General features: G+C 37.4%; 1 protein-coding gene across 5 annotated transcripts in view; it reads left to right on the plus strand.

The window, feature by feature from the left end:
- LOC135413853 (ethanolaminephosphotransferase 1-like) overlaps positions 1-12505 on the plus strand; it is a 58279-nt gene that overhangs the window by 11587 nt on the left and 34187 nt on the right. For all 5 annotated transcript variants that reach the window (XM_064654000.1, XM_064654003.1, XM_064654014.1 and 2 more), the window contains exons 2-4: positions 2260-2328; positions 8091-8199; positions 10302-10376. In XM_064654000.1, the coding sequence (XP_064510070.1) occupies positions 2260-2328; positions 8091-8199; positions 10302-10376 (253 nt within the window). The remainder of the gene's footprint in view (positions 1-2259; positions 2329-8090; positions 8200-10301; positions 10377-12505) is intronic.

Genomic DNA, 12505 nt, shown 5'->3' on the forward strand with positions numbered 1-12505 from the left:
ATCCCCTGGATGGAGATTAAAATGCAGGAACAGAGTAAAAAGCATATCTCACGTGTGCTGCTCAAATCAACATCCATGTGTGCACATGTCTGGTGTCTGTATTCTCATTTCCAGCTCTTCTAGAAGCCATTATTAACACCGCAAGGGAAAGCAGATGGCTTTCAAGGAGGTTTTAGCTATTAAGAAAAAACTCCAAAACAAAAAAAAAAGAAGAATTTTTAAACTTGAGAGTAAGATGGAGTCAATTAATGCCATTTTTCCTATTCCCTCACTACTGCTGTTCCCTCCCAACTATTACAATTTCTTTCAAATGGAATTGACAGAAACTTTCTGATTATTCCAAGTCCTTCTTCTTTGTATAAGGAAAATCAAGTTCCCTTTTCTAGGGCAGAAAGTGTTTGCAGGGAAATGCTTAGTACTTGTATCAATCTTGCACTTAAAAACCTCTAACAGGCTTATCCTCTTCCACTTCTGCCTTTTACTAAAAGTGCCCTGAAAAGGACAGAATTACACAATAGCAAATGGCAGTACTGTTTTTACATAAGGTTCAGTGCACTCTTGCATTCATGTTCACTGATCATAACGTGAGCATGTTACTCAGTACTTTGCTTCTCTGAGCAGACATGAACATTAAACTCCTGAGGATTTCGTGGCCTTGAGGTTAGCAGCTTCTTGGGAGCAGAACAAAGCAGGATATTAAAATAAATTTACAAGAATGCTGTATTTATGATCATGATTTAAACTTAACCACAAATCACAAAATAATTATCTGAATACTTTGTTTTCTCCAGGAGGTAATTAAAACATATCCTTTGTATGCATAGAAAAAGGAAATGTATAGAAGAGTTCCTAAGCATTCCATAGGCTGATACCCTCAGAAAGATGAGATGCAAAGTCATAGACTGTGCATGCAAAACCTGAGACATGCTTCATGAATCTTTTGTCCCACTTGTACTTGTCCACTGGAAGCTCTTAGCTCCCATGTGTGCAAGTTAGGTGTGTATGGAAAAGCTTGGAGATAGGGATACTGAAACCGAAATGAATCTTGACTTCAGTCACCTAAAAGGTTTAAGACAAGTGTCTAGGCTGCTTTGATAATTAATGACTTGAAACAGGTACTTCTGGAGGGCAATCTTATCCAAAGGGTAGTTGGCTAAGAGAGGTCAATAAATTAACTACTTATAGAGAGAACAGTTAACTGTTAGCTGGAGTTATGTGAAATGAAAGACTCTTTGTCATCAGCTCTTCTGCATATGAACAGCTTTGTCAACCTGTGGTCTAACACATCCCTATTTTGTTCCCATTGTCTGCACACGATGTTTGGACAATGGTATATATAGATATATCTGAAGATTTATGTGAGTCATATGCATCATGCTAACAACGTTAAGCAACATATGCACTTTCAAAGTCCTAGAATTTCTGAAATAATTATGTGTTTCACCCCAATGATGGGTAACTTCTTCGACTGCGGACCTGCCGGGGCTCAAGAACATGATTGCGAGTGGTATTGTCAGTTAAGATCGTTCTTCTGGGGGTTCTGATTCTGTGTTCTGCAGTCTCAAGGCAGGATAAAACTTGATACTGCCTTCTGAGGAAAAAGCAGACACCAGCAATTTGGGGTGGGGTTGGATTTCTGAAATATTTTGTTTGCAAAAGGTACAGATATATACCTGTTGGAATTATAAAACACATAAAATATATTTACAAGTCTGTGCAATGGGAAAATTTTATTGTGGTAATGGACTGTGCTATTTTAGGCTTATTTTTATAATAACACTGCCTTACATGAATTAGCATAGTGCAAATGCAGCTGTGTTACTATGACAAAAGCTTTGTATCTCTGCAAGATAATATTCTACTTATGAACATATTCCATATGCACTGTCTATCCTAATACTAGCAAGAAACCACTGCTCAGACTGTGTATGAGTGGTAGTGCAAGTAAATAAATCCAAAATATGGTAGAAATGCAGACTCTTATAGGATAACTTGTAAAATTAATAAGAATTTAGCAGTAAAATGTGACTGCAGAGCTGTTTGCCAGTTCACAAGCCTAAACCTTTGTGTTAGTACATGGGATTACTAATAGGGTAAGTGTAAACCAGGCCAGTGCTTTTAAATTAAATTAAACCTGTATGAATGGTCATCAGAACAAAATAAATTTACACCAGTCACACTCAGAGTGATTGCTCTTAGATGCTGAAAAAATAAGCATTGTTCAGTGCTTTGTTTAACATGTTTGCTTTTTCCTCACAGTACAGTGCTGTGGATACAAATCCTTTATCTGTGTATATTATGCAGCCCATCTGGAACAAAATTATTAAGGTAAGAATTTTATATTTAATAAAAACTTCACATGTTAATATAAGAATTTGTTTTAAATACATCATGTATTTTCATTTAAAAATATTGATTAATAAAGCTGAAATTAGGGCATCTGATAAAAGAAAACAAATGTTGCAGGATGTATACCTGTTTATCATGGCTAGGCTTCATGAATGAAGATTTGGGAAGGGCTCTACCCACGTGTTTATATGAGTATGTTATTTTGAGATTTTATTTTTTTTTAGAAAAAAAAGGTTTACTTATTTTTTTCTGATTGCTATAGAAAAGGCATCCATTTCTTTTTTACATCTTTCATTATTACATCTTTCATTAAACAGCTTTGCAGACACGAAGGGGTTTATTTACTACAAATTATTTTTGTGCAGCATATGCTGCCTAACAACAGCATGGCTTTATCTCTGTGCCGTGCATATGATTTTATGCAAGTGCTGTCTCATTTTCTCCCAAGGGTACTTGCTCGAGGGAGCAAGGCATTTCTTTAAGAAGCTGAAAATGAGAGCAGTTACCATGATAACCATAACGATTGGAAGATGCCATCTCTTGAATGTGTTATGATCTGCAGTTTCTAAAAATAAACTGCTCACAATTAGTTGTGCTGTTGTTGGCAAAAAAAAAAAAAAAGCTCTTTATCTCAAATAAATATGAACTTTATTGATCTCCAAGAAAGCAATGATTTTGGCATCTGCCTTGTTACAGGAAATATTTAGATTGGAGCAGACTTGAAAATAAAGCTTTCTACTAACAAAAATGGATGTACGTGGTCAGAGTGCTGTTGGATCTGCCATCTCTGGATTCTGTAATAAAGAATCCAGGTGTTTCTTATTCTTAATACAGCAGGAAAATCATAGTCTCTCATTTATAATCTCAAGATAATTTAATGAAAAGTGTTTATATGTCCTAACTTAAGAATTAAAAACTAACCCAAACATGTATGAGTAAAAAGCAATTCAAAGATGTGACACTGAATTCAGTAATTCAGTTCAGAGACTCTGTTTTCATTCCCATCATACTATTGAGGAAAACAATGAGGCAGAAAAGCCCCTCCAGCACTCTGCAGTCTGGCACAGGAGATGAGCAGAGGCTTTACTGTGCACTTGCACTTTGGTTTAGGAAATCCGTGGGTATTCATCTGCTCTCAGATTGAAGGGGGTGTATTGCAATGCAAAACTTCCTTTGGAGATAAGTTCTTCTAGCGGTTGCAGCATTCTACGAGACGAAAAGCAGCATTCTTGAATGTCCCCATGTAGTATAAGGTGATAGAACCCATAAAAAATGTGACCTCTAGATTTTTTTAAACCTCATTGAGTTTTAGATGAGCATGATTTAGTTCTCTTCTCTCTGAAGGAGAACCCAACCAGAGCGAAGGACTGAAAACCTGTTTCAAAAGTTGGGAGATCTGAGTATGGAACCAAAGACTGGGGTGGGTGCTGTCTGTACTTTGCCATTTGGTTTGAATACTGAAGATACAGCACTGAATGTTCTACCTTGCCTTCTGGTGCAAGAGTGTTACAGAATAATTCTCAGTGATGTGTTGCAAGGATTTAAAGGGAAACTATATTGCATTCAGCTTTTGTAGAAGTAGTCATTCTAATGTTAGAAGATACTGCAATGTAGAATCAGAGTCCTGCAGAGGAGCTGGCAATGCACAGCAGCAGAAGAAAAGAGTATGTAATGGAGATTGCTCTTAGAGATAAAAATGAGAACTGGGAGAGCACCAAAATTGTTGCTATAATGGTTTTATTCCTGGCTAGATACTGAAACCAGATGTGGCAGTAACTGTTATTCCAAACTCAGTTCAAGAAAATTCTGCTCGTCTGAGCGCCAAAATACTATTTTCTCTTGAAGTGCAAGTACACCAGCGTTATCTTAATAAATTATATCTTAGTTTTAGGAGAAGCTTTGAATACTTTTTTTTATTTTTTTTTTGGTAGCTTGTACCTATTGTAAGCATTATAGCTGATCTATGACCGTGCCCTAGACTATAATATCCTGTGATGTAGAAAACAAACTCATGTTCATGGCAGTTTTTCCATGTTGTATGAAACTATAGTAACAACTATACGAATCATAGAACCATAGAATCATTTAGGTTGAAAATTACCTTTAAGATCGAGTCCAACTGTTAACCCAACACTGCCAATTCCACACTAAACCATGTCCCCAAGTGCCACATCTGCGTGTATTTTAAATATCTTCAGGGATGGTGAGTTCACCACTTCCCTGATCATCCTGTTCCAATGCTCAACAACCTTTTTGGTGAAGAAATTTTACCTAATGTCCAACGTAACCTCCCCTCGTGTGACTTGAGGCTGTTTCATCATGTCCTATCACTTGTTACCTGGGAGAAGAGACTGACCCACACCTGGCTACAACCTCCTTTCAGGCAGTTGTAGAGAGTGATAATGTCCCCCTTTGAGCTGCCTTTTCTCCAGACGGAAGAACCCCAGCCCACTCAGCTGCTCTCCGTAGGACTTATGCTCCAGACTCTTCACCAGCCCCATTGCCCTTCTCTGGACAGGCTCCAGCACCTCAATGCCCTTCTTGTACTGAGGAGCACAGAACTGAATACAGGATTCAAGGTGCAGCCTCACCAGTGCCGAGTACAGACCACTGCTCTGGTTCTGCTGGCTACACTACTGCTGATACAAGCCAGGATATGACACTAGGATATGACTCTACGTGTTATTTAAAACTATGCTGATTATGCAACTATAGGCATTTCATCTTCATTTAATTCAATGCTCCATGCATTTGCCTTTAATTGGGATTTGTATTTTATAATGAAGCTCAATCTTGTGCTCTCCGATAAATAATGAGCAGTATTATTTAGCTATTACGCAAACTGAATATTCCTCCTGTGTTTGTGTTCATAAGAAATCACATCTGTTCAGGACAATGAGAGGAAAAGGAGGAAATCCCAGTGGGATACATAGGTGTATGCCAGCTTCACTGAAATCAATTTAACTCCCCTCTGTTGCCTTTATGAACTTTGATTTTATCACTAGAATTGGGCAAGAGTAGAATTTTAGTAGTCTCAAGTGACTTAGTGAAGTTTGAACAGAGCTTTATATAAATGTACTTTACCATTTATAATCCAAATAGTTGATATATTAAAGGATTTGCTGTTTGTATTAAGGCTTTTCGAATGAGTGGCTGTAGACCTGGTGGAACAGAAATCATTTAGTGTTTTGTGGAACTAAAAGTTTTTTAAAAGGTTTAAGCATACAAAAGTTTTGCCGGAGAACAGATGTGATTCTCGCTGTGGTACCTTCAGTTGTATTAATCATGTAACACATTGGTATATTAGAATTCTATTGTCTGTTAATTAGATAATAAAATTTACAATGTATCCTTCCATAAATTCAGACTCTATTTCTCCAAGGTGTGTAAGAAGTTAATCTTGAACACTCTGTGATTTTTTAAATTCTGAACTAAGGTGATGGTAGTGTAAGGCCAACCAAAAGGATAAGGGGCATTAAATGTAAAAAAAGGGATTTTGCAATTGGAAGACTTTCCAAATACCTAGACAGATTAGGTTCGGTAGGGATCAAAAGAACATGCTTATGGGTTTAGCTGCAGGAGAGTCTGTTTTCCTGAGGACAGAACTCCTGTAACTGTTTTTCATGGTGTGTCTGTTAGCCAAAGGGATTGCAAGTATAACAACATCCTTTGAAGGTTTTCTTCTTAGAATACATGCTGTTAGCAAGAAAGTGGGTTAAAATAACTTCTTCATGTTTGCACTGTGTAAGCTTAAATTATTTTCTGTAATAATTTAATAATGACATTGTGACTGTTTAGAATAATGAGCCTAATTAGAAAGCAGATGATTGTGGTGCCCCACTTGATTTAATAGTCAACAATTCTTATGAATCGTGCAGGAGAAGTCAGTCATTTTAAAACAATACGTTGGATGGCGTCTGTATGTCCACGTAAATGGTTCATCCATGGTGTCTTAACCCACTATTTTGGTCCACAGTTCGGACTAAAAGAGGCAAATCTAGAATTTTTTTAGTGTTTGTCGTTCATGTTTCATATAATTATGGTCATAGACATCAGATAAATTCCCCAGCAGGAGATTAATTTTCTGCATGCTCAGGTAGCAAAATGGGGAGAACATGCTGCTGTTGCGCCATGCTGAGCGTGCAGTCAATATAAGAAAAGGGGACTGTGCAGTGAAGGGTTCTACCCTAGGTGTTCTCCAAAAGGAACTTCAGGGGACTTTTGCTGTCCCTTTTCTTAGAGGTTTAGATTTGGGCTTTTAAACACTCAGGATTATAGAAATGTTAAATTTTTTTTTAGTGTAGTTGCATGCATTCCGTGATGTATTTTAAATACTATGAGAGCTGACATACAGCGTTTTAAAATTAGTGATAAAATCCTGGCGATAAAGAAAAAAACTTTCAGATATGATAGTTACTAATAATGCTATTACAGAAAACATCTAAAAAACATAACAGAAAAGTATTCAGGAATTTTAATCTGATTTTTTGAAAGTTTACACTTTAGACTGTACACTATCAGTTGCACAATTCCTCTTGAGTATTATAAATTGTTCTACAGTAGGAAAAGAGGATCTAGTCAGAATAATTAATCATTCAAGTATTCAAATTTTAAAAGTAAGTTTTTCATGTAGTAATAGGATAGAGGAAATGTAAAGGTGTATACAAATTCATATGTATTCATCTGTCTGTCCATTTAGCTAGTCCAGAGAAACTAACAAATCATTTTATTTCAAAACTGTTATTAGTATCTGAAATTATTTGACTTCCTATTCTTTAGTATTGTCTTGTCATAATTTGTACTGTAAAAGTACTTTAGATATATTTTCAGTCCTTAGGCACTCCAAAGAATTTGATTATAAGCCTCCGATATTTTTGTATTTTAAATATATTGATAGTGTGTTTGAGTGATGCTATTTGATACTTAAGTGTTTCTGCAAGTATGTTCTGTCTAAAAATCATGTAGAAAGCTGTGTGTGCTATTTCAAAAAATATGCTGGAGAAACTGTGTTACTTGGAAAGAGTGTTACCAAACGGGATCCCTGTTGCAGTATAAGAAGCACCTTAAAGCTGCAGGGTGTGAATAGCTGAGAGTGGTTACTGGGACAAAGAATTAGAGGTTTAGGTGAAGACAGAATCCTTTTCAGCACCCTACAAAGTAAAATCAATTAATGGAGTGTTTATAATTTATAAGTAAAGAAGGAGACCCTAGCAGTACATTACTATCTAGAGAAGTAGGGAGCTGCTTGTAATGGAGAGATCTTCTGAATCTAAAAGTGTAATGCACTCGGGGTATGATTTTGTTGATGTTTTGAGTTAGAAATCATTGACATATTTTAGAAAAGGAAATTTCTTTTTTATAGTGTGGGAATAGAATGCTTAAAAAACCCTACCACGTGGATGCTGAATTACCACACTGGGGTGCTGCAGTCTTCTTTCAGTTCTGATACAGATGATTGCAGGAAGTTTTCCTTGATGATTGGATAAATAAGGATAACGTACAACATAGGGAATACAGTGTTATAAAATGTCATTTTTACTGCAGTCACAAAGATCAGGCAAAAGGATTGAATTTGAAAATAAATTTCAGAAATGAAAATGGTATTTTAATTTGAGAATGGTGAAATATGCACAAATCTGAACGTTGCTGATGCCATATAAAGGCTTCTTTCCTGATATAAAATATTTAATTAAAATAGGATGTACAGTTTTTCTGAAATTTTTTTCTTTCTTTTTTAACAGATAGTGCCTTTGTGGATTGCTCCCAACCTGTTAACATTCTCTGGATTTGTCATGATTTTATTTAATTATTTTCTAATATCTTTTTATGACTGGGACTACACTGCCTCAGGTAAAAATCCTCATGTTGTAATTTTTTAGAATTAGTGAGCTGCTTGTACTTCTGAATGTTATAGGGAGGGATCAGACACTTGAATCTTCCGCTCATTCCCTTCATGACACTCCATGAGCACAATAGGAGGATCTGACCTCATATATGGCCTTAAAAATTAAGAGCATTTTATTGAAAAATATTATTTAATTTTATCCCTAAAATGGGTTTCAGCATATGCTGCTTGCAGCCTATGATAATATCTCATTTTATTTAAAGTTTATTCCAGGATTTAAATGCACAGACAAAAAACACCCAAATGTTCTTCATAAAGTTTTCATTGGTTTCACATTTCCTAATACCTAAATTGATGCCTGAACAAGTTATTTCTCTTTCATTACTATACACACACCCCCATTCAAAACTGCTTCTAGACAAAGAAGACATAGTTTCTAAATAAATGTTGCTTCAAATTGTGACTCTCTGAGTCTGAGTCTGTATTTGCTCTTCGTGGTAGACCAAGTCAGAAGCTTTTTGGCTGATTGCCTCTGAGTGTAGGGCATTTTTAGTTCTGGGCTTCTCAGACCAGCTGTTGGAGCCTACAAAAAGTAGTAAGCATCTTCTGTAAGGTGTTTAATATGTAAAACATCTCTCTATATATAAATATATAAAAAGCTTTAGTTTTCTTTAAATTAGACAATTTAGTGAAGGCAACAGTTTTATTTCCTGAAACAACTGTGTTTTGCTGTCTTTAATTTTTTTTATACCTGTATTTAGATTCAAGAGGTACCCTTTGGTGTGGGCTGTTTGTACATTTATGGTAATAATTCTAGAGGCAGAGATACTTGTTAGCAGTTTTAGTTCAAAAGTAATCCTGTATGAGCATTATGTTTTCAGGGCCAGCTTGTTATATATTGTGTGGCCTCATTCTTAAACACTTGGGTTTTTTTTATCAATGCAGCTAACATTAAGTTCTGTAATAAAAGAGCATCCAGAACAAATCTTTTTAATGGGATGATGTTATCTTGACAAATTCCCAGTAGATGTACATGGAACTTGAAGATATTTGAAATGGTGATTAAGTCTGTTGGAGTTGAGGCCTATATGTGTAGTTTGCAAGCCTCTTCTCGATTTCACATGAGAACAGTGCCCATCATTTCTCAATTTATTGAAAACATTCATGCAACCTAACAAGCCTTTTGAGTATCATATATCAATCCCATACCTAGGATCAGAAATAAAAGACTTAATTTCCTGGACAGCTGGTTTTCATTCTACAGTTTGCAGATTTGCAGCTAGGAGTCGGGAATTGCCATCTTTTCTTTCAGAATGGCAAAATGAGGCATTGAGAAAGGTAGTCAAGGCACTGCTTTAGGTGCTGGCAACTCCTGGCATCATTCAGGCAAGGACACCCCTCTGTATGCACGAATTCCCTGTGTTAGGTGCCAAATGCTAGAAATCCGAGAGGCATTTACAGTTGTTTAGTGCTAGTGTAGTACTTACTGCATGATGTTTAAGTTAAATAGAACAGTCTTTGGAAAAAGGATTGATTTCTTTAAAAGAGCAACAATAACCTTGGGTTAATGCTATCAGCAGAGCAAGAACAGAACCCTGGGCTCTGTCCAATTCAACTTTCTTTTCCTTTTTCTCAAGGAAAAAAAAGGTGCTAATATTTGTCCTAGCCTGAGGACAACAACTTCCTGTTCAGATCTGTACGGTAAAAGTACTGCATAAACCCCAGGCTGGCACTAATAATCTTGTTTGGAAAATACCTTTTTTTTACTTCTAGATATTACATAAACATTAACTAATTTGTCGACGGATAGTCTTCCTGTGACCTGTAAAAATTTTTATCGTGTTACTGTCATTGTTTTGTGCAATAATAGAGTAATTTCAGGATGAAAAAACCTTATCTTCTGTCCTCTACAGTGTAAACACATTTAAGCCTGCTCAATATGTCTTCAGTAGAGCTCAGTGATGCCTGAAGGTCAAAACCAAGTATTTCAATCTGTTCGATGCAGTAGGTTAGCCAGTGGCAACTTGTTTTTATACATATGCTTATGTTGGTGGATTTCTTTGAGGTTAACCACTGTTACACTGACTTACTACCCCATTTCTTTCAGGTAGCAGTCCTGGACTTGTTCCCACCTGGGTGTGGCTCTTCAGTGCTTTTACCACTTTTTGTGCTTATGCTTTAGGTAAAGTACAGTGAAATAATTTACACATCTTATGTCTTTGTATAGTTTTATCTTCAAATTCACTAGTGTAGATTCTGAGATGAAGAGGCACTGTGGATAAATTACTGATCTCTTTCCAAAACAGTTCTCTTAGATTAAAAAAAAAACCAACCAAACACACATACACACAAAATTTATAAGACTGAAGAAAACCCTGAACAGCGTATGACGTTATATATTAGAGGTTGATGATGAGGCTCTTACCCCTCTGTAAAGTTCAAATTATTTTAGAAGAACAGTGGAAATCATTATGTAGCAGCACTCAAAGAAGAATAGAATGGTTGGGATTGGAAGGGACCTTAAAGATCATCTATTTCCTTTCCCTCTGCCATGGGCAGGGACACCTTCCACTAGACCAGGTTGCTCAAAGCCCCATCCAGCCTGACTGTGAACACTTCCAGACATGGGACATCCACAACTGCTCTGGGCAATCTGATCCAGTGTCTAACCACCTTCACCGTAAAGAATTTTTTCATAATGTTTAATCTAAACATTATTTAATCTAATCTCTTTCTGTTTGAACCCATTTGCCTTTGTCCTGTCATCCATGCCCATGTAAAAAAATCCCGCTCCAGCTCTCTTGTAGGACCCCCTTTAGACACTGGAAGGCAGCTCTGAGGTCTCCCTGGAAGCTTTCTCTTCCCAAGGCTGTACAGCCCCAAGTCACTCAGCCTGTCTTCGTAGGAGTCATTGCTCTCTGATTTTATAAAAATCTTTGTTCCTTGATGTTGACATTCTGAGAAACTTCTCAATGCCAGCATTACCAGAGGGTGCTTTCAAGGACAAATGAAAGAAAAGGGGCAAAGCAGAGAAAAAGGAAACTGTTAGATACTTCAGTGCTTATGGTGTATGTCAGGAGAAATGGTGATGATATGTGTGATGACAGGGCTGAGCTTCTTATGGAGATGAAGTATGATTTTTTTCTTTCCTCTTGCAGTTTTTCTCCTGTAACACCTGCACCTCAATTTCATATTCCATTTTTACTATTTTGTACCATGCCATGACTGTATTTTTAGGTATATTGCACCTTGCTGTGCAGTGGTGTGAAGACATAAACTTGAACTGATGCAGATCTGGGAGTGAGATCCACAATAGCATGGTGGTTTTGCTTTTTATTCCAAACCTATCTCATTCTGAACTAGTCTCTCCGCAATGTGGTGCAACAGAGTTAATTTTTGGGGGGCCCCAAGGTAGTATATTTACATGGACTGCACAGTGCAGTGTAACAGGGGTCCAGGAAGGCTGGGCATACCTTAAGAAGGAAATCTTAAAGATGCAGCAGCAGACCATCCCTGTGTGCTGAAAGATGAGCTGTCGGGTAAGAAGACTGGCCTGGCTGAATAGGGAGCTTTTTCTGGAACTCAGAAAAAAAAATAGAGTTTATGACCTTGGGAAGAAGGGGCAGGCAAGTCAGGAAGAGTACAAGGATGTCATTAGGTCATTTAGAGAGATTAGAAAAATGAAAGCTCAGCTAGAACTCAATGTGGCCATGGCTGTGAGAGATAATACAAAATGTTTTTATAAATACTTTAATAACAAAAAGAGGGCCAAGGAAAATCTCCATCCTTCATTGGATGTGAAGTACTGTAACCAAGGGTGAGGAAAAGGCTGAGGTACTTGGTGCCTCAGTCTTTAACAGAAAGACTGGTTATCCTCAGGGCAGCCAGTCCCCAGAGCTGGTAGACAGGGATGGGGAGCAGAATAGACCCCCTGCAATCCAGGAGGAAGTAGTTAGTGAGGTGCTGTGCCACTTAGACACTCAGAAGTCTATGGGTTCAGATGGGATCCATCTGAGGGTGCTGAGGGAGCCACTGGATGAGCTCACCAAGCCACTCTCCATCATTTATCATGCTTAATCAGGAAGGTCCCGGAAGACTGGAGGTGAGCCAATGTGGTGGCCATCTGCAAGGAGTGTCGGAAGGAGGATCTGGCAAACTACAGGTCTGTCAGTCTGTCCTCAGAGCCAGGGAAAGTCATGGAGCAGATCATCTTAGTGCCATCTCTTAACACGTACAGGACAACCAGGGGCTCAGGCCCAGCCACCATAGCTTTAGGAAGGGTAAGTCCTACTTGACCAAGCTGATCTCTTT

The sequence above is a fragment of the Pseudopipra pipra genome, chromosome 1, assembly GCF_036250125.1.
Source record: "Pseudopipra pipra isolate bDixPip1 chromosome 1, bDixPip1.hap1, whole genome shotgun sequence".
Taxonomy (NCBI): Eukaryota; Metazoa; Chordata; class Aves; order Passeriformes; family Pipridae; genus Pseudopipra; species Pseudopipra pipra.